Below are 24,746 nucleotides of genomic sequence, written 5' to 3'. Positions count from 1 at the left end.
AGCCATGGCCTTTGTTCACCTTGCATGTGCTAACAAACATTATCTCATGACCTAAACGCAATATATATGGCAGGGTTTGAAACATTCATTTGGAGAACATATTTTCCTATGACATTGAAGGAACTAGTAGCATGAAGAGAAGATGAAAATGAATTACGAGAGTTTACAAAATTTGATATAGGATTTAAATTATATGTATGTACACACACACACACACACACAGATAATGTTCTTAAATCCTTCTAGCAAGAGCATTTAATAACATAACCTAAATCAAGTATAAGGACACTTATCTCGTATGGGAAAAGATAATCTGATGCATTTTGTGATTTAGATAATACACTATTAAATGATGATGTATGGGAACATTACAGCCGATTTATATAAAGCCCTTTATTAAAAAAAAAAAAAAAAAAAAAAAGAGAAGGGGGAAGATCAGAGGTACTCTACTCTAGACTGACCATTCACATTTATGATATTTGTTGTCAGAAAGAAAAATAATCCCAACCCTAGCAGAGTACCCAATAACCCATCCACACAGGAATCCCTGCAAGTCTCAGCTCTCCCATAGAGAGAATTTCCATAAGCAGCTGTACGGAGTGCCAACACATTAAGTAAAGGGTGCCATACTCCTCATCTGTAGCATCAGCTGTCCAATCTTCAGGTAGCGGTAAGAAGTAGCTCCAGAGACCAGAGAAAAAATGATTACCAACCTGCAAATACAACATATGGCCAAAAGTTTGTTGACACCTGACCACAACATCTGCTATAGGGACAAAATTATGCGGGAACCACTTAAACAAAAAAAAATCCACTAATAGGTACCTTTAATGCTACAGCATAAAAAAATAAATAAAAAAATTATAATATTTTAGATAATTGTGTGCTTTCAACCTTGTGGCAATAGATTGAAGAAGGCCCTTTTGTGTTCCAACATGACTGTGCCCTTTAACAGATGGTCAGTTTCATAAAGACATCGCTTGAGGATGTTACATAATTGGCAAGGTTGAATAAAGACAACAGTCCATTCAGTTCAACCTGTGTTGGTGTGTGTAGAAAAGAATTTCCCATATATCCCTGTATATTGTTCTTGCCAAGATGAACATCCAAGAGTCTTTTAAAGTGAAGGAACTCCAATACAGGAGGTGTGTTACTGGCCAGATCACCAGGTGAAAAAAAAGTAACCACCATAGCCATATAGTAAAACGACAGCGGTGGGGTGGCACTCTTGTTCTGGATGTCATGACGGCGCCCCAGAACTGCCATTGGAGCGCGCACACCGCGGTGGTCACGCCCTGGGACACGGCATAACTCCAATCTCGATGACGCGGCTCTTTACCCATGTGATCAGCTGTGTCCAATCACAGCAAACCCGTTTATTGGCTCTCACTGACAGGGGAGACCCGTACAGGTAATCAGGGCATTGATCATCAGTGCCCTGCTTACAGTACATTCCCAGCAGTGCCCATTAGTGACACCAATCAGTGCCGCTCATCATTGCCCACCAGTGCTGCCTATCGGTGTCACCTCTAAAGGATTGGTAGGCTGCAATATATTACATTTTTTGGTTTTGACTTTAATATTGCTTTAAATGTTTAAACAGCCCAGTGTCAAAGGCCAATTACTGTATATAATTGTGAATTTGCTGTAGCCCTGATAAAACAGGGAGTGCTTGAGCGTGTAGGAACGTGTTGTGTTGTCCTGTCCTATGCTATGAAGTTTTTTGGAATGTTCGCTACTCTTTATGCCATTTTTCTCTTGATTAAAGGGAAGCAGAAACAGACAGGACAAACTATTTTATGGAGTTTTGGCTCCAGGAGATGGTAGAAAATGAAGGCGTGCTTCTGCCATACTTACTTTGAGGCATGTTCATGCTTCTGGAATACGGTGTGCTCCATGAGGTAGTACTTCACAATGATTACCACTGTCAGGTAACAGGCTGCCAGGGTGCCCAGAATACTGAAACCACAAGAAGGAAACAGGTCATTCAACCTCAACAATTGCTTTATTCTGCATCAGGCCGTAGACCTAATTTACTGTTATACAAATATGACTAATCTGTTTTACATTTCTAACAGAATGCAACTGAATTACAGTGTCACACCAGTCTAAGCTTTGGAAGATTGCAAGCATTGGCAGAAATATATTTATATTAGTATAAACTAAACTGGAGTATTCTGCAAAATATTGGACTTTTGTTTTTCCCCCTTCTGGACCTTACGGATTTCAAACCCTGAAATGTATGCAAAGAATAGGGAGAGAGAGAAATGGGGTACATTCAATAATTATCTAGCACAAAGTCCTTCTCTAAATGCCTTTGTAGCACTACCCATGAAGGAGCTGCTGGTTTGTTTTGGGTGGCATGTTACCTCATGGCTCCTCCGCCATCTAGGGGTGTATGTTGAATGTAGTAGTAACAGAATATCCACGACAGGTGTCTTTATGTGCTCTTTATTACCCAGCCGGGAAAAAACAATAAAACTTGTGGTGATAGAAGAGTTGAAGTAAAAAGGAGGAATAGCAGACTCCATTGATTTGGGGGGGGGGCTGGTTCGGTTGGCAGGGAGGGGGTGCATTGCGGAACCTGGCCTTGGGGCGGCAGGGAGAGCAAATCCGGCCCTGGGTGTGTAGACTTTTTATATCCACTGTATGTATGTATGTATGTATGTATTGGTACTATTAAAAAGGACAGTTTTTGGGTTAAATTTTGGAGCTGCATAGTTGAGAGCAGTGTGACCTGTAATTTTAGTGGCGAGAGGGAGAGAGCTGCAATCAGATAATCTTTCCATGAGGAGTAAAAGACATTACAGAGGCTAGATTGGATTGTGAAGGTTTATTGAACAGTCACTACTCTGGAAGTTTAAGACGTGCTAGATTTCCTTTTGATTGCAAGAACCACTTTAGATAGTGTATTTGCTGGGTGCACCCCAGAGGGATAGTGCAAATCATCATCAGTTTATTATTTAGTTCTGTTCCATGAAGAAAATACCACTTTCAGTAAGATCACCCAAATAACATGGCTTAGAACTCAAAATGAGTTAACACAGCTGTGATTCATCCCTTAACAGACTGTTAAATCAGAGGTAGATTTTAGATAAGGGGATCTGCTGCAAAACAAGCTGTTCCATTGTATTCTTAGATAAACTATTCCCAGAAAACTGGGTTATTATGTAACATTTGTAAATGGATGGTGAAAAAAAAAAAAAAAAAAACCACACACAAAAAAAAGTGTAAAATGGAGTTAAAACACTAAAATCACTTGGATCAATAGTTTGCAATGTTCTGATTTAATCAGGCTTGTTTTTTTGCAGTGAACTTAACAGTAAGCCAATTTGGTTAGACCCACTCGATCCTTTCTGAGCCCAATAGCCATACAGTGCTCTCGCTAGCAAAGTCTAAAAGAGAAGGGTCACCTGTAGCTCTGAAGAGTGTAGCTGAATGCTGGAACCACCTAATGTTGGCTTGGATTGGATTTGCCTCAGTCTCACTGTAGTCTCTCTCCTGGCGGCTGTGTTCCCGGGGGTCATTAAGCACAGAATAGCCCAGGAACCATGGGAGAAGGGGCGGGTCCACCAGCAGGAACCGCACAGCCAGCTGTGTGAAAAATGGTCGACAGCTGTGGAGCTGCCGCATAACTTTCACTTTGAAGCCGGCTCTACAAAACCCGCACAGGCTATTACAGCCATTAGCATGTGATCAAAGGTTCATTCTTTGGACGTACATAGTACGCAGGGCCATCTTAATAGCATCATGGGCCCCTGGGCAAAGTAATGCTCTGGGGCCCCTACCAGCCTGCCCCAAATTTACGCACCTACTCTCAAGAATTGAGCAGCGGGAGGCAGAAGGACATCAGGAGGGCAAGTTCTGGGACACCCTGGTAAAACTTTGTAAAATCCATGACTATCCTAGCAGATATGGGACAGTTGGAAAGTATGATGTAATGCAAGATTATCATGGGGGGCCCCCCCCATGCACCTGGGCAGTGCCCAGGCATTAAGACAGCCCTGATAGTACACCCAAAGAGCTGAACTGGTTAAGGAGCACATATTGCTAAATACACGGATGCCAATACCCTGCAGAAGTTTCAGTTATCCAAGGCACCAATTATGGAGCTGTATACCCAACTCATAGGGTACCTTGAGCCCTAAACCTAGAGAAGTCATGCCATACCAGCCATGACTAAAAATTGTTGGCTGCATTAAATTTTTTGGGGACATTTTCTGACAACAAGCTCACATCGAACATTTGTTGTCGGAAATTTCAACCGTGTGTACACAGCATTACAGTACATTCCACAACAAATAAAAATGGAGCAAAACCTAAAAGAATGTCAGGAATCCAAATTCCGCTAAAGCCATTGCAATAAATCATTCATGTTTGGTAATATTTTTGTTTTTAATGTTCTTTGCCAGGTTAAATTTAAATGCAGAAGAGGAGGAAGAAGGAATTCATGATCCATGCAAGTGCAACATCTTCATGAATTTATAAAACTGCTCAAAGAAATCACAGTACTCCCCCCAACAATTCCTTTATCTGCTTTTCTCTCCAGAAAGCCAGAGCCACTTTTGTTCATGCATCATCCAGAGTCAGTTTCTACTCCATGAGCGGATATACTGGTCCAGGAGATGAGACAGCCATGTAAATATTGCAGTCTTATGGTGGGTAAGAAGACCAAAGAAATGCTTCCTCCTGCCTGCAGCCAAATGATCTATCACCTGTGAGCCAGAAATCTTTGATAGGGGATCAATTACTTATTAAAATCAATTTATAAACTTTTTGGAAATTCGTTTTTCTGGATATTTTTGTTATTCTGTCTCGCTGTTGAAATAAACCTCAGAGATCAAATACTCCCCCCCCCCCTACAGATTTCTGATAGCCACAATTTTAGAGTGAAGCCAAAAATACCCACCAAGCCACAAATGTGTATTCATAGGTATACGAATGAATTTGGTTGCTTTTAGATATGTACTGCTACTCTTGCTCATTTAGTAGAGTCAGAATGATTGAATTTCTTGTCCAAGTAATAACAGGCAAGGCATAAGGCCCCTTTCACATGGGGGCGGATCTGTTCGGGGTGGAATCTGAGAGCTTAATGGGAGATCTCTCCACTGAGCAGGCAGAAGACAGATCCGTGTCTTCTCTGCTATGCAGAGCGGACAATGACAGAGCCGCTCTCTAAGGGGCGGTCGGGTTGAAATGGACCGCATGTCCAATTCCATCTGATCCGACCCACTGACGGACGTATCGCAAGCTAGGATCAAAATTGGAGGCGCTTTGCAGACAAGTCATGTTCCTAGGTCTAAACCCAAGAAGAGAGTGTAGCCAGCTACAGAACAGGAAGAGTGCCATTTGCTGGATTTTTGGCAAAAAAAAAAAAAAAAAAAAAAAAAGAAGGGAAATCAATATACTGAATGCCATAATCTCATGTATTACTAAATAAAGTTGTCAGTGGACAAAACTTTTCATGATATTGGTCCTTCCCCAGTCAAGTATTGGGTAACCACCGAAATATGACTGTAGACTAATAACACCACAATTATATTCCCTAAGAAGCGTAGTGACTAATCTACATTGAGGAGCACGGATATAGAATTAAACATGACACTTCAGGAAACCATCTTGTAAGCTTTTGACAGGTTGTAAGAAAACCGGTAATTGAAGATAATATGAAGAGCCGAGATTGATTGCTCTCAATACCTTAAAGTTAAGCTCAACTAGAACAGTAAAAATGAACCATTTAATTATATACTCACTGCGAGAGAGGGCTATTCATATAAGTCAAAGTGATAAATGAGAATCTCTTACCGATGTATGAGTCTTGCAATATGCAATATATACTAAAGCACAAAAAAATCTTTGACATGACCATTAAAAAAAAATAAAAAAATAAAACAAAAATTCTGGTTTAAAACCAGTAGTGTAGTTACAAAGGAAGGGCCCCACTGCCAATTTTGGACCCCCATCTCATCCTGGTTACTACTAGTCTACAGGTTTCACCCCTGCTTGCCCCTTTACTGCCCTCTAGTATTAACACTTAAAGCGGTAGTTCACCCTCACTGGCTTGATTTTACCATCGAGACAGGCATTGTAGCGCGAGCTACAGTATGCCTGTCCCGATTTTTTTAACCCCGGACTCACCTTGTAATCGGACATCGTAGATTTCGGCTCCCGCGGGGAATGGGCGTGCCTATGGAGAGGGAGGATGATTGACGGCCGGCCCTGGCACGTCACTCTCCCCGAAGACAGCCGGAGTAGGTCTCGGCTCTTCACGGCGCCTGCGCACAGGCTATGCGCAGGCGCCGTGAAGAGCCAAGCCTATTTCGGCTATTTCCGGAGAAGCGTGACGCGCCAGAGCCGGCCGTCAATCATCCTCCGTCTCCATAGGCACGCCCATTCCCCGGTATCTTCGATCTACGAGTACAAGGTGAGTACGGGGGTAAAAAAATCGGGACAGGCATACTGTAGCTCGCGCTACAATGCCTGATTTTAATGGTAAAAGAAAAAAAAAATTTTTTTTTTCGTTGATAGGGTGAACCCCCGCTTTAAGAGACCATAACAAAAATAAAAATCCTCTTTTTTTTTTTTAAAAGAGGACTAGATGCAACCACTTCCCACCCCAGCCATTGTAATATGATGGCCACAGGCTTTCCCGGCATTGTAGGGGGCATGCGCGCCCGCCGAGATGTCCGCCGGGCACCCAAGTTTGTTAGTCACAGAGGAGGAATGTGGATCTGTGTGTGTAAACATACAGATCCATGTCCTGCCAGGGGAAAAGAGACAGGTCATGTGTTCCTAGTATATAGGAACACCAATCAGTCTCCTTCCCTAGTCAGCCCCCTCCCGCCAAGTTAGAATCACTCCCTAGGTAACACATTTAACCCCTTGATCGTCCCAGTGATAACCCCTTCCCTGCCAGTGACATTTACACAGTAATCGGTGCATATTTATAGTACTGAATGCTGTCTAATTGTCAATGGTCCCAAAATAGTGTCAAAAGTGTCCGATGTGACTGCTGCAATGTCGCACTCCCATTAAAATTTGCAGACTGCCGCCATTACTAGTAAAAGCCATAAATCAATATCATGACAAGCAAAGAGGGAGGGGGCTGTGCTAGAGAATTTACACTTTCTGGGGGTGTGATTTTTCTATCTCAGTGTCAAAAAAAAACAAAAACACCACACACACACACACACTTTAAATACTTGATTGTTCTGCACTTTTTTTATGTTGATGACAGGGTCTATTTTATGTTGATGACAGGGTATATTTAAAACTAGAGACATATGCTTTATGGCAGAGTTACAAAGGCAAGATGCTAAGGAGGACTGGTGCAAACCTCATGGATGGATTTCCCATATATCATAACAAGGGTCACGTATGAAGGTGTTCTTAAGAGGGGGTCACCATTAAATAGCTCAATCCCAATGTAGCGGGATATCACCTTTTCCCTATGTGATATAAAAGGCTACCATCTGCTGATCAATGAGATCTCAGCTCCCTCCAGTGGCCGAATTGTTATAAACACCTGCTACTTACTTTTTGTCCTGATACCGCAGGGAAGGTTGGGAAATTGAGTACAGGGAGGAAGGGGGACTCCCATTTGCCCTGGCTTGTTATAGACTACATTACCCAGAGAGCAACTGTACAATCCCAGAATTCTTTTCTCCCCGCACAGCCTGCTGGGGGAGGTAATTTAAGGGAGAGGACATGTTTGGCGCACTCTCTGTGGACCGCCTCTTTAACTCAGGACACCCATGCAATGTGTCTTCCCGGAAGTCTAGGCTGGAATTGCGGCCTATCTACGCCCAAGCGGAGCGCCATTGAGAAGGAGAGACAGAACCTCTGACGGAGTGATCGGATGGGACTCCAGTACCCCTGCGACTTGTCTGAGAACCGGAGGCTGTCATCTTGAAGGATTGCGATCGAAGATCGTGGACGGAGTGATTCTGCAGGACAAGGCCTGAACTGGTTGGGTGAGACGGGCACCTGCCCAAGCATACCGACTACCTTGCAGGAAAGTGGATTGTTGATATTCATCACTGATTTGACTGTTCAGGGAATTTCCACCAGTTACTATTTTCCCCTTGGATTACAAATTGTTTGTTTTTTTGCGCACCAATGCATAAGTGCACAAACTGTTAAGATAATTTATATTGAGGTTTGGCCTGGCCCGCCAAACCACGTTGGCTATATTACTCAAACACTACCTATTTATTGGTTACATACTGTTGATATTCATGCTCGTTGATCGAGTGGTTCTATTACACGGAGTATTGTTAATAGTGAGAGCTGGGTGAGGCTTGGCAAGGAGGTACTTTGGTGTGGATGCCTTATTGAAGGAATCCCCTTTCTGCGTGCTTACACAGGTCTGCATAGCCGTTATAAATTAAAGTGTATTTATTTGCCATTTCGGTTTCTGACTCTTGCAGGGCTCTGCAAGCTGCCTTATCGTTTTACCTGTGTTTCTTTTGCTTTATCCTCTCAAGTAAAGAATTACATTGGTTAAGCTAGGATTTGTGTACAGTCTCTCATCCTGTGGGATCCATACAACTCAAGGTAACACTTAATTTACTGTGGTGCGTCAGGATATTGTGCCCTCCAACAAGCTATTGGGGTCCACAATTCCCACTATACCAGCTGTGCCAAGGGAGGGTTTTGAGCTAATTTCAGGGGTTGGCAACCAGAGCGTAGACCCAAAACAAACCAGCAGCTCCTTCGGGGGTAGTGCTACACCATTATACTGCATTACCACCATAGGCGTGCGCACATTGTGTGCTGGGTGTGCCCAGGCACACCCTAATCACCCCATGTGCATTAGTAATATCGCTCTGTGTAGCAGAAGTTACATGTAAAAGATCTACCCCTTACCTGCTCTACCATAAGAGAAGTGTTTATGCTTTTCTCTTTCACTGTGTCGGCAGGGAGGTCAGTGTGCCAGGTCATATATATGTAGACACATACACACGCATGTGTGTTTGAGCTTTAGGGTGCACACCCTAATGCAATAGGCTGCGCACACCTATGATTACCACCTTCTCTTGCTTAAAAGTAGAATTAAAAAGGCACATTTTTTTCCCTCCATTTTGGATAGAGTAAGGGAGAGAGCTATAACTCCTAATGTGTGTTTATTTGACATCTGTGTACCATTGAGGAGGAGATTTCTCTTCACTTGCCATAGTATAGCCACCACAGGAAGTGACAGAAAACGCCTCCAAATTTAGGGAAATCCCTGGTTGTCACCAGAACTAGGTGTCTCCATTAGAAGATTTCCCCTCTTGCCCTGTTCTGGTGACCACTTAAATTTGTTATTGGTTTTACTTTCTGTGCTAATGGTCCAACAATCCCTGTCCGCTATAAAAAAAAAATATTTTTTTGCTGCAGACAGGTACACTTTAAAGCAAAAGTGGAGTTGAGTACTGCATGGAGTAGCACACTCCGCGGTAACACAGTTGCAGCCACATGAATAAGCAAGACGTAAATGCAGAAATAGGACCATGAAGCAGTTTAAAGTAATCTGCAAGCAGTGCCATACATAATGATGCCATATACGTAGAAACTCAGAAAATGGGTCACATCTCCGGGCTTCTACTCGTATTTGGGACAAATCACTGCTTAAAGAAATATATACGAAATCTAGAAGAGGTAGGAATGACCTAGATTCTCTATACTAAAAATTAATTCACTTATGTAATGAATGATCGTACCCTAAAGCCATCTGACCAAGTTGCCCTAGTGATATCCCCTGACAGCATTCCTTTTGCTTCCCTTAAACCGCTACATTTTCTACAGAGATATCAGGGCCAAAAGATGGGACATTTTATAAAAGTAGGTTTAACCACTTCCATACCAGGCACTTACGCACCTTCCCGCCCAAAACAATTTTCAGCTTTCAGCACTGTCGCAATTTGAATGACAATTGCGCAGTCATGCTACACTGTACCCAAATTAAATTTTTGTCATTTTGTTCCCACAAATAGAGATTTATTTTGGTGGTATTTGATCACCTCTGCGATTTTTACTTTTTGCGCAACAACTAAAAAAAGACCGAAATTTTTGAAAAAAGTTTTTTTTCCTGTTAATTTATCTTCTATTCATTTTGGCAACCAAAACACAGTAGGGCTTATTTTCTGGGTAGGGCTTGCCATTAAATGTGCAGTGTTCTCTTCCTCTCCCTCCCTGCCTGCCAGGAACCCCAGTGTGAACAGAGTAAAAGTGGTTGTAAAATGCTAGAATCCTCTTCATTACAGTAGTATTGAAATGTAAAAAAAAAAAAAAAAAAAAAAAAAGAAAAAGTGTGCATTTCTGTAATCTAATGAAGTCAAATACCTTCTTAGAGCGAGGGGGGCCAGAGATTCCCCGCTGACAGCAAAAGAGGGCAGCTGGGGGGGGGCATGGGAATAAGCAGAGTGCCACTAGGCGCTTCCCTGCTTCGTGCACTGCAGAGGGTGGGGGGGCCCCCGAAAATCACTCGCTGGCAGTTAGAGTAGTAAGAAGGTATTTGACTCAATTAGGATTACAGAAACACAACTTTTACATGATATAATACTGTAATAGAGAGGATTCTAGCAGTTTACAACCACTGAATAGGGCTTATATTGCAGCCCTCCCCAAAAATCACAGTAGGTCTTACTTTTGGGGAAACGCCGTACTGTAGTTACATAGTTGGTAAGCCTGAAAAACAAACACACACACACACACACACACACGTCAATCCAGTTCAACCTGTGTGTGCGCGTGCTTGTGTTTATGTCAATAGTACATTGTATATCCCTGTATGTTGTGATCGCCAAGGTGCCCATCTAATAGTTTTTTTATATTAAATTATCGCCGCTCCCTGCTGATACCACTTCTTGTGGGAGAGAATTCCACATCCTCACTGTTTTGTATATTTCAATATTTTTATTGAAGAAAAGAACAGAATAGTCGGCACACACAGGCCACTCGTTAGACAAATAACATTTCAATGAAGGAAAACAGAAAATAAAAATAATAACGATTCCAATCATTACACAGTATTAAGGCCTTGTAAATAGAGATACAATAAACAAAAAAAAATAGAAAATTAGCCCCAAATAGAGACAGGCCAAAATCACCGCAAGCCCCAATAGGAGCTTGGGCACCATTATACAATCTAACATAAGTAAATTAAAAGTCAAAGAGCAATACCGTGTAATACATAACAAGGAATCTTTATCCATTTCCTGAGAGTCTAAAGATCAGATAAGATTCCAAAATGACCTAGTATACCGTATGGTCAAACACAACAAGCATTAAAGGAAGAAAAGAAAGAGAAAGAGGGAAAAAGGAAATAAATTAAAAATAAGAAGAGAGGAAAAATAAGATCCTCACTGTTTTGATAGTAAATAACCCTTTACGCAGTTTAAGGTTAAAGGGCTCCTCTTCCAATTTCAGTGAATGGTCGCATGTCTTTAAATTCCCTTTCACTGAAAAGTTTCTTCCCTGTGCTAAGGTCATGAGTACGGCATTTGTACGTCGATATCATATCCCCTCAAGCGTCTCTTCTCCAGACAGAAGAAGTTCAATGTTTGTAGTCTTTCCCCATAGCCAAGATCCTTTAGTAATTTTTTTAGCTTTGTTGCCCTGCTCTGGACTCTCTCCAGTTCCAGCACACCCCCCTGAGGACTGATGCCCAGAACTGGATGGCATAGTAAGCCCAGGTTCACACTCTAGCGATGTTAGACATTGCATGCGATTGCCCACCCACCCTGCGGTGCTGATCACATGCAATGTCTTTGCAGTGTGGGGGCTGCATGGACATCCCCCCCCTCCCCCCACACTGGGAATTAGATCGCATGGGTGTTCTCACCCATGCGATCCGATTCCTGTCTGAATCCACTGTTTCTTACTCGATCTGTGAGCTGATCTGGGGTGGGGGGTGTCATTAACATTGTATTGACACCCGCAGCGGTTCAGAGGGCAGTGTGACCTGCCTGTGAGAGAGATGTGGGAATGGGCGCTGGTTCCCACATCGCTACAGTGTGAACCTAGGCACAAGATGCAGCCAGACCAGAGTCTTGTATGGAGGGAAAATTATGGTTTGATCTCTGGAATGAATGCCCTTTTTAATGCATGCCAATATCCTGTTGGCTTTGCTTGCGGCAGCTTGGCATTACATGCCATTGTTCAGCCTGTCATCTACTGGGACCCCCAGGTCTTTTTCCATCCTAGATTCCCCCATTGGTTTCCCCCCTAGCAAGTAACATGCGCTCGTATTTGCAGCACCCAAATGCATTACTTTTACATTTTTCAACATTAAACCTCATTTGCCATGCAGTTGCCCACCCCATTATTTTATTTAGGTCTTCTTGTAAGGTTTCCACATCCTGCGCAGAAATTGCCCTGGTTACTAAAGGAAAACATTTTTTTTTTTTTTCAAATAACAAACATGTTATACTTCCCTCCACTGTGCAGTTCGTTTTGCACAGAGTGGCCCTGATCCATGTCTTCTGGGGTACCTCGGCGGCTGTCTCTGGTCCTCCCCGCAATTAGTCACCACAGTCATGCGAGAGCTCGCATGGTGGTCACTAATTGCGGGCGCGCTCCCGTGATACAGCGAGCGACCATAGCCGCTCACTGTATCACTCGGCCCCACCCCTCGGTGCGTCCCGTCACTGGATGTGATTGACAGCAGCGCCAGCCAATGGCTGCGCTGCTCTCAATCCATCTGTTCTAGCCAATCAGCGGCGAAGAGGATATCGGGACCTTCGAGGGGGTCAGGTAAGTAGAACGGGGGCTTGGGGGGGGGGGGGTTTATAAATAAAGTAACCCACTTGCCACACCTGCCCATTCCTATTACTTGCCATTTATAAAGCATAAATTCAATAAAGCACTCAGATGGTGCATACCAAAACACCCATGGGCAGGGCACGCTGGCCATTGGAATAGGACTTTGCGTGATAAAAAACGGAGGGCAAGTCTCCAAACAGTAAGATTACTTTTTGAACGGCTCTCATATCATTCATTACATTTTATATGTTACATTGTATTGTTGTTAAATGACTGAAGTTGACTTTTACTGTATGTTGGATTCTGCAAGCAAAAAAAAAAAAAAAAAAAAGAAGTATACATGAATGACTGTATAGGAATTCAGTATAGGCACACCTTGTGTATTTCTGGAAACTGATTTCTCTGGGGATGGAGAGTGGGAGGATGATAAGGAGGCAGAGGAGGCTCATGGTTAATCTTGGATCCAGGTACCATGGCGGGAGACTTTCACCCACTCCGGCCATGGTCACGTTTGCATGGACGGAGTCACACACTGCACAGGGAAGAAACCACAAAGTGTGTGAAATAAACATTATGCCTGTTATAAACACTCATAAAAAAGCAGTATAAACAAAATTATATAAAAACTGAATACATTGGTTGGGACAAGGAGGTTGCAATGGACCCTTCAGTATTGGATACAGTGGTAATATTTTAATATAAAAAGAGATTATGTAACACAGCCAAGTCATCTTTTTATATAAGCTTCCCCCCCCCCCCCCCCCTTTTAATTTTATCAGTAATTATTATAAGACAGGCGTTGGATCAAAGAAGGCTGAACCTGATAAGAAAGCATCATCATTCATGGGTAGAATTATCTTTAAAATACAGTTCTGATCACTAGCAGAACTGCACTTTTAGCAATGTCATTATCCTGAAAATAGATTTTTCCTCAGCTTTAATAAATGTACCAAGGGCCTGACCATCTAAAAGTTATATATTTTTATTGCAGACGGAACTTGGCATTCAAGTAATCTGTTGCAAGATAGCTAAGAACTGGGCACAGAGAAACATAACCTGTTACAACCTAACTCTTCAGTATCTCCAAAAAAAAATAACGAAATATACATTTTAGATTAGCTAAACCATGATACAATACTTAGAGCCCTTTCACACTGGTGCGTTTTTTGCGGCGTTGTCGCAGTAAAAATAGCGCTATTAAAACGCTCATAAAACGCTCCAAAAATGCCCCCTCCATTGAAATGAATACGCTGTAAAATCGTGGTAAAAAAAAAAAAAAAAAAAAAAAACCCACGCAGTAAAATCGTTGTTTTACCGCTATTTTAACGCTCCGCTATAGGCATTTCCAGTGTGAAAGGGCTCTTATGCCGCGTACACACGATCGTTTTTCGGCATGAAAAAAAAAAAAAAACACGTTTTTCAGCATGTCCAAAAAACGACGTTTTTCCCCAACATCATCATTAAAAACGATGTTGCCCACACACCATCGTTTTTGAAAAATGATGAACAAAGTGCGGTGACGTACACCACGTACGACGGCACTCTAAAGGGAAAGTTCTATTCGTCTTTGGGCTGCTTTTAGCCGATTCCTTGTTAGTAAAAGACGATTCGCGCTTTTTTGTCTGTTACAGCGTGATGAATGTGCTTACTCCATTATGAATGGTAGTTTTACCTGAACAAGCGCTCCCGTCTCATAACTTGCTTCTGGGCATGCACGGGTTTAAAACGTTGTTTTTGCCCACACACACACGATCATTTTTTACAACCCGAAAAACAACATTTTTTTAAAAGACGTTAAAAAATGCAGCATGTTCGATTTTTTTTTTTTTTGTCGTTTTTCAGAAGCCGAAAAACGATGTAAAGCCCACACACGATGATTTTAAATTATGTTTTTAAAAACGTAGTTTTTTTTCATGCCGAAAAATGATCGTGTGTACGCGGCATCAGTCTTTTCTGGCATAAAACATTGCAAAGTATTCCGCCAAAAAAAAAAAAAGCATTCTACGTGTGAAAATTTCAGTAACTTGGAGCAACCAGCTTTAATCATTTCAGAACAATGAGGGAAAATTATTCCCGGGTTGATATATGTTCATGCACATACCGCCTAACTTTAGTAAATGAGTCGGCTTGTCTTTTAAAGAACCTAGAAGGGCAACTCACATTTATCCAGCTGATCCTCCACCACACGGAGAAAAGCCACAGATATCATGAACAGGTTGAATATGAAGCAGATTCCACAGAGTTTTCCAATTGCTGGTCCACAGACGTCTCTCACCACTCCCTGGTATGTGGATTGGCTACTAAGAGAGGATGCATATCCCAGAATTACCAGTCCACTTATGAGAAAGACCAATGAAACCTACATTGGAGAATGAAATAGAAACAGTCAGTCATACAACCCAAGCCTCACTTGATTCCACTACCAATATGTATGTATGTATGTATGTATGTATGTATGTATGTATGTATGTATATATATATATATATACACACACACACACACACACATACACATTCACACATATGTAAAATTAAGGAAAGAACACACACACACACACGTCATTTAAATTCCACCAAAATTCGGTAAAGGCGATTTCATTTGAGTTAGACTTGCCTGCTTTTTAGCACTAGAAGTGTTCGTTAGGTCATGAAGTGAGACATGTTGGAAAGCATTTACATAATGGGAGGTGCCAATTTCCTTTAAAGGTGTTGTAAAGGTAATTCCCCCCCCCCCCCCCTAAATAGCTTCCTTTACCTCAGTGCAGTCCTCCTTCACTTACCTCATCCTTCCATCTTGCTTTTGAATGTCCTTATTTGTTGTGAAGGCCTCTTGAGGGGGGGCGACCAGGAGTGTCAGGACGCCCACTAACACACAGCTCCTTTCTTTATCTGCCCCCTCCCCCCTAAAGAGACTTTCTCCACACCAGGGAGAAAGCCTTGCATTACTGTGTGGAGTTACAGACAGAAGAACAGGAAGTGAGAATCTCTCAGAAGAAATAAGGACATTTAAAAGCAAAATCAGAAAAGGATGAGGTAAGTGAAGGAGTACTGCACTAAGGTAAAGGAAGCCATTTAGGGAAAAAATAAAATAAGAATTTACCTTTACAACCACTTTAACAGAGTCCGAAAATTATGGAATTCTGGAAATGAAAGCGAGAATAGACAACTCTCTCAGTACTAACTTTTTGGGAGGAACGTTACCCAGCTATAGCCTCACTAAAGCTACTTGGTATCTTTGAGTGAGAATATTTGAGGGTTCTTTGACCAGGCACACTAAAAAATCAGCTACTTTGAGAGTTGGTACATAGCCTACCCTCACACGGATAATCCTCAAACCATAAAAGAATCAGTAGCTCTAGATGACCAATATGGTTACAGGGCTAAAAACACAACAGATACACATGTTAAAAAAAAAAAAAGAGAAAGTGTAGTGAATTGTGTGACCACATATTCAGATTTTTATTTTTTTAGGACTTACACATTTATAGATGCTTATTTCCATTAAGTTTACCTCTTTTACAGTGTAGTGACGTCACCACGTAGAGGAGGAAGGGCTCCGTACGCTGGCCGGCAATTTTTACATTGACTGATTTTAACTGTGTTTTTGTAAGTACAACTAATTGTTTTAATAAAAATTTGTTATGCGGAGTTACGCTATGTTGCATCCTCTCTGTTTACACGTGGAAGTGAAGGAAGCCAGTTCCAGTAATCTGCAACCTGTGGGTTCATTACCACGGTAAAGGCCGCAGCTGGGCTATAGCCGACTGCAAACTGAGCTTGCCCCGTCTGGTAAGCGGCTTTGATATCTAGTGGCGGGTCTACACCGAGAGTGTGCATTATTTGTTAAAGTCACGGTGGTGGTTATGAGCATATCGTACAAGATCTACAGTGAAAGTGTACCCTGAGGACTGTATATACATGTTTAAGAACTTTTAGTCTCAGTGGACTCTAAAAAGTTTTGGTGCATTGGCGCAGCTTTAACCCCTTGTTATACATTATAAGAGCCAGACCTATAGAAGAGAATTTGATCACAACTACTCCTGGACCATGATTACCATCATTATCATGTCACTGCAACTACAGAATGTGCATATTTATTATAATTGGACAATAAATCTGTAAAGTTAGTGAAGTTACCTAGATGCTATTTTTCTCATAAGATAACCCAACATCATGACTCCCTGTGTGCTCTGTGGTTACAGATATTCCCTGCTGAGGGCAGGACCCAATTCAAAAGATTTGTCAAGATGTTCATGCAAAACCAACCAGTCACAAATATCCACAACTAGCTTCAGAAATGTAAAAATCTACCCGATATGATCCAACATGGACATATTGTATTTACTGCAATAAATACAATACTACGGTAGCCAATAGACAGAATGTGGTCCAAGCTGACCTGGACACTAGATTGGGGGGGGGGGTATGAAACAGGGGGGGGGTATGAAACAGTCTTGTAACCAGACTATACTAGAAAAGGTCAACACATTTTGCATAAGGATTTTGCAAAAAAGGAAAAAAGGTCCTGTCCTGATGAAGCCCTTATGTGAAACATGTTGACCTCTTCTAGATTGCTACATTATGAAGTTATGTTTGAAACATCCAGATCACATATTGTAATCATGAGAAGTATAAATATATCCTAGGGATATTGCCCCATGGTATTTTTATTCTGTACATCTTTCACTAAAAGCTTTTGAAATCTTTTTGTATCTGCTGTGGTTCCCCTGGCATCAGTAAAGTCTCCCTCATGTTGTACATTATACTATATATGTGGTATGAATATCGGAAGCTGTCTTCATGCAATTCATTTACAGGGTTAAATCAGGTGGTCACCACCTGTCAAACACCCCTGAAAAGGGGCAGCAAGGACTGCCACACATGTACAAGGAGGAGTATCTGATTGCAGTGTACCAAAGCCAGGGGATTGCTAGTTGGTTGTGATAAATTCCTGGTACTTTGTGTAGGCAGGTCATGTTGGCTACAGAGGTGTCAGTTTAACTATGCACAGAAATTGTGTGAACAGGATAGCAAGCTTTAAGCGCAAAAGGTTTCTACACACAGTACAAACTCTGAGATACTGTTAACAGCATATTGTAGGTTTCATCCATTTCACCTTTAGCCACATGGACTAAAAAATAAAAAAATAAAAATTCAGAACATAAAGCAAAAAAAACAAAAACACACACACACACACACACACACACACACACACACACACACACACACCCACACATTTACGTTATGCAACCAAATATTTGCCTTTTAGGAGGCTACACATTTAAAAACATTTTTTTCTAGATATCTGCTCTGGGCTACATCTAGCATTGTTCTTCGTCCCATATGAAACTCCATCAATTACTGCATATTGACTGGAATATACCTTTAAGTCCACATGACAAATTCCCCTTGCTGTGAAAACATTTGATTACCTTGCAGAGAACCTGGAACGCGTGTGTGCGTCCGAGAGAGAGAGATAGGGACTTTAGGATTGTAAGCTCCGAGGGCAAGGACTGATGTAGATGTCCAGTGCTACATAAATGGTCTGTACAAATTAAGTAATAACAGTTGTACTGTACATTTAGTTGCAAAAAAATTTTTTTTTTTATATATATATATATATATATATATATATATATATATATATATATATATATATATATATATATATATATATATATATATATATATATATATATATATACACATATATATATACACATACATATACACACACACACACACACACACACACACACACACACACCTCCTGTTATACGTGTTTTATTCTACAAATCTGCCCACTCGAATGCAGGCAAATGTAGATATTTTTTTGCTTTTTTTAAATTCTATTATGTTATAAGAAGCGTAGGTACAACAGAGCCTTCAGGGCCTTCCCCCGGCTCAAGGTATAAGCAATGAAACAGTGTAAAACTACCAACTAACCAGTAAATTTGCACATATGGTGGTAAAAACGTACTCAGAAAACACAAAGTACAGCAATAACTTAGGAATATAAAATTGTCTATCACCATAGCAGACAGGTAGCACACTAGATATGGTTGAAAAATAGTATATAAGGCAGTGCCCAGTACTGGACATTGCAATGGGAAGGCTGGAGCCCACAACATAGACAAGTATTCACAGTAAAAGAAAGATGAAGTGCTCTTTAAAAATAAAAAAATAAAAGTCGCCATTAAGAGGCAGTAGTGGTAGATGCCAACCATAAATCCCAAATTTTGGAAAATTTCTTTGGACAACCAGGTATCTGAGTTGACAGGACTTTTTCAATACTCTAAAGTTGGAGCGGTTTCTGTCTTCCATCGTAGCACTATTGCTTTCCTGGAGTAAAATAAAAGACCCAATAAGGTCCCGAATACCCAGTTGACACCAGGGCCTCTACTAAACCGAGAATACATTTGTGCATCATGCACGGATCCTGGATGGTGGTTAGCCCATGAATGTAATCTACTGTAGAACAGCAATAAATTGTAAATGGGCATATTTGACAGCTGCAGAATATAGCCAACATGGCAGGTGGTTTCTGCCAAAGAATGTATAACTGTTGTAATACTTGTGAAATTTTTGTACACAAAGTGAACCCCCACACACACACACACACAAAAAAGGAGCCACTGGATAGTATCAGGTCCCTCTGCCTTGTACCTGTAATGACCCGCCCTTACCTGGACCTGAGACAACACTGACACAACTTACACCTACTATTCCTGAGCAAGCTCTGCACTGGTGATATCGCAATCCCGAAGCTGAATCAACTGTAAGAGACAGTCCTGGCACTTGCTGGACTTTCTTGGGTGCCCTGAAGCCTTCATAACATATAAACCTCTTTGAAGTTCTTGATAATCTGATAAATGTTTGATTTAGGGGCAAAGCAATGACTGCACAGGATGCCTTGCAGGCAACCATGGTTAACAGAGGAACAATGATTTCAAGCACCACCCTCCTTTAAAGCTTCCAAACTATTATTCAAACTCAATCAGCATTACACAATGATTTCTAGCCTTGTCCTTGTCAACACCTGCATTAACAAGAGAATCACTGGCATGTCAGCTGGTCCTTTTGTGGCAGGGCTAAAATTCAGTGGAAAATGTTTTTTTGGGGGTTAAGTTTAATGGCAAAAGGGAAACTTTGCACTTAATTGAAATTCATTCGATCGCTCTTCATAACATTCTGCAGTATATGCAAATTGCCATCATAAAAACTGAAGCATCAGACTATGAAAAATTAATATTTGTGTCATTATCAAAGCTTTTGGCCAGGGCTGTAAGGCAACAATACCAGCAACCTAAGAACTATGCACAGGCCCTGTCCAACCACTGGCCAGTGGTACAATTATTTTAGTTCTGTTGGTGACGTGGCCCTTGAATTAGAGTGCTCATTTTATATGACCATCACTCAGTTACCAGCAAAAGGGTCCTCCCTCATCCTGCTCTCTCTTAATCGCAAGAGCAAGGCCGTTTACGCATGCTGAGAAACAACAGAATACATTGATCCCTGCTGAGCCGTCGGCTGACAGGGCGGTCCCCGCACACTGTGCAGGGACCTCCCTGTCTTTTCTCCGCTCCCCCCTATGGGGGATCGGATGAACACGGACCGTATGTCCGTGTTCACCCGATCCGCCAGACGGAAGGAAAAAAGTAGGTTTTTCCTCCGTCACACTTTGGCGGAGAGGGTCGGATGTCAGCGGGCATGTCACCGCTGACATCCGCGGCTCCATAGAGGAGCACGGAGCGCTGTCCAGGGGCACTTCACCAACTCCGTCTGGAGTGGCGACGCATGTAAATACCATTGCTAAAGGCAGGACTGCCTTTAATATCCATAGCCTGATACTGTGAAGTTGCTCTACCTTCACCAACCTATCCTGTCTACCTCAAGTTACATGTTGGTCGTGTTGGACTTGGAAAAATAAAGCATTTGAAAAACGTCAACTAACGGTCCTGGACAATCTGTTATTGCTCTCAGAACTACCATCACCGCTCCTATACCGCGCCTTCCCATTGAAATCAATGGGAAAGCGTGGTAATACCGCCCGCAATGCGGGTGGTATTAACCCTTTTTCGGCTGCTAGCGGGGGTTAAAACCTCACCGCTAGCGCCCGAATATCGCGGTAAATACGACGGTATAGCCGCGCTACAAATAGCGCGGCTTTACCGTCACCGCAGCTGCACGCCTCAGTGTGAAAGCAGCCAAAGTCTCATAAAGTTAATCAATTACTACCACAGTTAGAATGATCAGCCAGGCTGCAGGCAGATTTTCCAAATAGCTTGATCAGTAAATTAAAGCATGTCCTAGTATCAGTAGCACAATATTTATCATCACCCCCTTGGGGACCCTTCAGAGTCTCAATCCCCATCTTGGTAAGGGATCAGGCAGGGGTCAAGTCCTGGGGAAAAAAGTGTGGGAACTCCCACCCAAGATCCACTTAAGCAAGTTCTTTCTAAATCCCGCGATAACTTGCGGCAGACTTCCGCAATGTCTCCTGGGAACAATGACAAAAGCTCCCAGGAGATATTGCGGCATCGAGGAAGTGATGGAATACCCGCACACTGATTGATGAATCCACATACAGGAAGCGGCCAGTAACACACAGGAAGCGGCCAGTAACACAAAGGATTACTAAGGTTCGCCTGCCCCCGACAGCGACTCGAGCTGGGCATCGCCGCTTAGTGAAGGATTGGCTCGGGTGGCTCGGCTGCTCTAGTCCTGCAAAGGGAACTGCGTTCCTATTGTGAAAGAAGTGGAGGGACTCCGTTCCCACAGGACTTGAGCTCTGGTATCAGGTCATTATGTCTTCCCTAAAGCTGGCCAGTGCCACACACTGAGTGAATTTTGGCTGGTTCCAGATGAACTAGTCACCTGTTTAAGAGAATTCCAATGACAGGTACAGTGAATCTGGAAAGTTTGTTGAAGCAACTTTGGCACCAATTACAACCTCGAGTCAGAGTATGATGCTACAAGTTTTTTGGGCAGTTTCTCTCATTCTTTGCAGGACCCTTCAAGCTCCAATCAGGTTGGATGGGGAACGTTGGTGCATAGACATTTTCAGATCTCTCCAGAGATGTTCAACCAGGTTCAAGTCTGGGCCACTCAAGGACATTCACAAAGTTATTCTGTAGCCACTCTTTTGATATTGTGGCTGTGCTTAGGGTCATTATACTGTTGGAAGATGAACCGTTGAGCAGGTTTTAATCAAGGAGGTCTCTGTACATTGCCACATTTATCTTTCCCTCAATCCTGATTAGTCTTCCAATTCCTGCTGCTGAAAAGCATCCCCACGGTATGATATTGGCCAGGTGAGCGGTGCCTGGTTTCCTCCCGACATGATGCTTGCCATTCAGGCCAAAGAGTTTGTTTTATCAGAGCAGAACATTTTGTTTCTCATGGTCTGAGAGTCCTTCAGGAGCCTTTTGGCAAACTCCAGGCGGGCTGTCATGTGCCTTTTACTGAGGAGTGGCTTCCATCTGGCCACTCTTCCATACAGGCCTGGTGCAGTGTTGCAGAGATAGTTGTTCTTATGGAAGACTCTCTTTTTAGAGCGACCATCGGGTTCTTGGTACCCTCCCTGACTAAAGCCATTCTCCCCCCTCGCTCGCTCAGTTAGGCCCAGGCAGTCCGCTCTAGGAGGGGTCCTGATGGTTCCAAACTTCTTCCATATATGGATGATGGAGGCCACTGTGCTCATTGGGTCCTTCAATGCTGCAGACATTTTTCTGTACCCTTCCCCAGATCTGTGCCTCGATACAATCCTGTCTCAGAGGTCTACAGACAATTACTTGGACGTTATGTTTTTTTTGTGCCCCGACATGCACTGTATGACCTTATATAAACAGGTGTGTGCCTTTCAAAATCATATCCAATTAACTGAATTTACCACAGGTGGACTCCAATCAAGTTGTAAAAACAGGTCAAGGATGATCAGTGGAATCAGGATGCACCTGAACTCAGTTTTGAGCATCATGGCAAAGGCTGTGAATACAAACATTTCAAACAAGCTATTTTCACATTGTCATTATGGGGTATTGTTTGTAGAAATAATGAATTAAATCAAATTTAGAATAATGCTGTAACATAACAAAATAGATTCCGATGCACTGTACATGTGACCAGTGGTGGTACAAGCTACTTTTGCACTTAAAGTGAAAATGTAAATGACGCCGCACCAATTCCCAAAAGTAGTTCCTGCATGAATTTTGGTGGCTTTGGTGGTGAATTCAATAGACATCTGTGCATGAACCTGCACAGATGTCTCTCAAACCTCTCCAAAGTCGGACTGAAATGAAATTGTGCATGTTCAACTGAACTCACATGAACTCACAGGATTTCAAACCCGCATTCAGTGTGAACCTCAGTGCAGCCCTTCACCAAGCCTTTTTGATTACCAGGACAATTGGCCACACGGGCAACACATCTCTGCCAGAGCACACGTTAACACTGAGCGCAGGTTTGAAATTAAGGCCCCTTTCACACTGAGGAGTTTTTCAGGCAGTACAGCGCTAAAAATAGTGCTGCTATCCTGCCTGAAAAACTCCTTCACTGCATACTCAATGTGAAAGAACGAGGGCTTTCACACTGTGGCGATGCGCTGGCGGGAGAGAAAAAAAAATCTCCTGCCAGCAGCATCTTTGGAGCGGTGAGAGGAGCGGCGTGCATACCGCTCCTTCCCATTTAAAACAATGGGAAACTGCGGCAATAATGCAGAGGCGCACTGCGGGCGGTATTAACCCTTTATCGGCCAAATCCCACGGCAAATCCGACGGTATAGCGCGGCTATTTTTAGCAGCGCTATACCGCCACCGCGGCTCCCCGTCCCAGTGTGAAAGGGGCCTTACTCTCACCATTTAAACCCAACTTCGGGGGTGATATGACAGACATCATTGCAGGTTCATGCTCATATGTCTATTGAAACACTTTTCGGACAGTGCCATTGCCAGCAATAGGCTCTCATTTGACATGTCAAATCGGCCCAATGTGAACGTGGGCTAAGGCCGGGTTCAGACTGGTATGACATACGCTCCAGCTTTGGGAGAACATGTCGCATGTAGGGTTGCAACAATATCCACTTAATCCAGGACACATTAATTACACAGGTTCTGAGGCTGATGTAATGCAGAGAAGGCATCAAGTGAGTTTAATTACCACTTTAAAGGGGAGTTCCAGCCAATATTTATGTTTATTAAAAGTCAGCAGCTACAAAAAGTGTAGCTGCTGGCTTTTAATAAACAAACAAACACTTACTTGTTCCAGCGACACGCCGGCCGGGGCTCCGCTCCTCTCCCCCCCTCCCCGGCCGGCGTCTTCATTGTCACCCGGCCGTGACAGCTTTCGGCTTCACGGCCGGGCACCCACTGCGCATGCGCGAGCGGCACTGCGCATTAGCGAGCGGCGCGGCGCCGTCCGATTGGACAGGCGCTCGCCTACAGGGAGGGGCTGTGAAAAGGCGATTAAGCTAATCGCCTTTCCAACCCCTCGGCGGAAGGAGGAAGTGGGAAAGGAAGTCCCCACTCCCCCCCCAAAAAATTACATGCCAAATGTGGCATGTAAGGGGGTGGGATAAGTGGAAGTTCCATTTTTGGGTGGAACTCCGCTTTAATCAGCCACAGAACCTGCGTAATTAATATGTGTCTTGGATTAAAGGGATGATGTGGCAACCCTAGTCGCATGACGTGTGTCAATCAACGGTTCCCTATGAAAGCCGTCTTAACTGGTCCTACGCAAGTCGGGCCGAATTTGAGAAAAGTTTCCTGCACTACTTTGGTCCTACTACAGCCCATTGAATATCATTAAAGTTTGATCCTTACCCTAAACATCCAACATGATGATTACAGCAGCAGTAAAAATAAATTTATGTCACACTGGGTTGGTTTCGATTGGTCAAAAGACAAGGCAGACTATCTCAAAGTCGGAGGAAAATCTTATCCTGTTCGAGTCGGATAGATGTAGGACCGATGTTGCAGGGAAAAGTAGGATGACATTCGTAC

The 24,746-nt window shown here is 42.8% G+C and overlaps 1 protein-coding gene across 1 annotated transcript in view; it reads right to left on the bottom strand.

Moving 5' to 3' along the window:
* Nucleotides 1-24,746, bottom strand: part of SLC38A8 (solute carrier family 38 member 8) — a 42,917-nt gene that overhangs the window by 13,040 nt on the left and 5,131 nt on the right. The window contains exons 2-4 of the mRNA XM_040329097.1: nucleotides 14,908-15,106; nucleotides 13,123-13,279; nucleotides 1,858-1,959 (exon numbers count right to left, since the gene is read on the bottom strand). Of these exons, the coding sequence (XP_040185031.1) occupies nucleotides 1,858-1,959; nucleotides 13,123-13,279; nucleotides 14,908-15,106 (458 nt within the window). The remainder of the gene's footprint in view (nucleotides 1-1,857; nucleotides 1,960-13,122; nucleotides 13,280-14,907; nucleotides 15,107-24,746) is intronic.

Source organism: Rana temporaria, chromosome 11 (genome assembly GCF_905171775.1).
Source record: "Rana temporaria chromosome 11, aRanTem1.1, whole genome shotgun sequence".
NCBI classification, from domain to species: Eukaryota; Metazoa; Chordata; class Amphibia; order Anura; family Ranidae; genus Rana; species Rana temporaria.
Note: the sequence above shows the minus strand (reverse complement) of the source record. Positions and strands in the feature narration are given on the sequence as shown.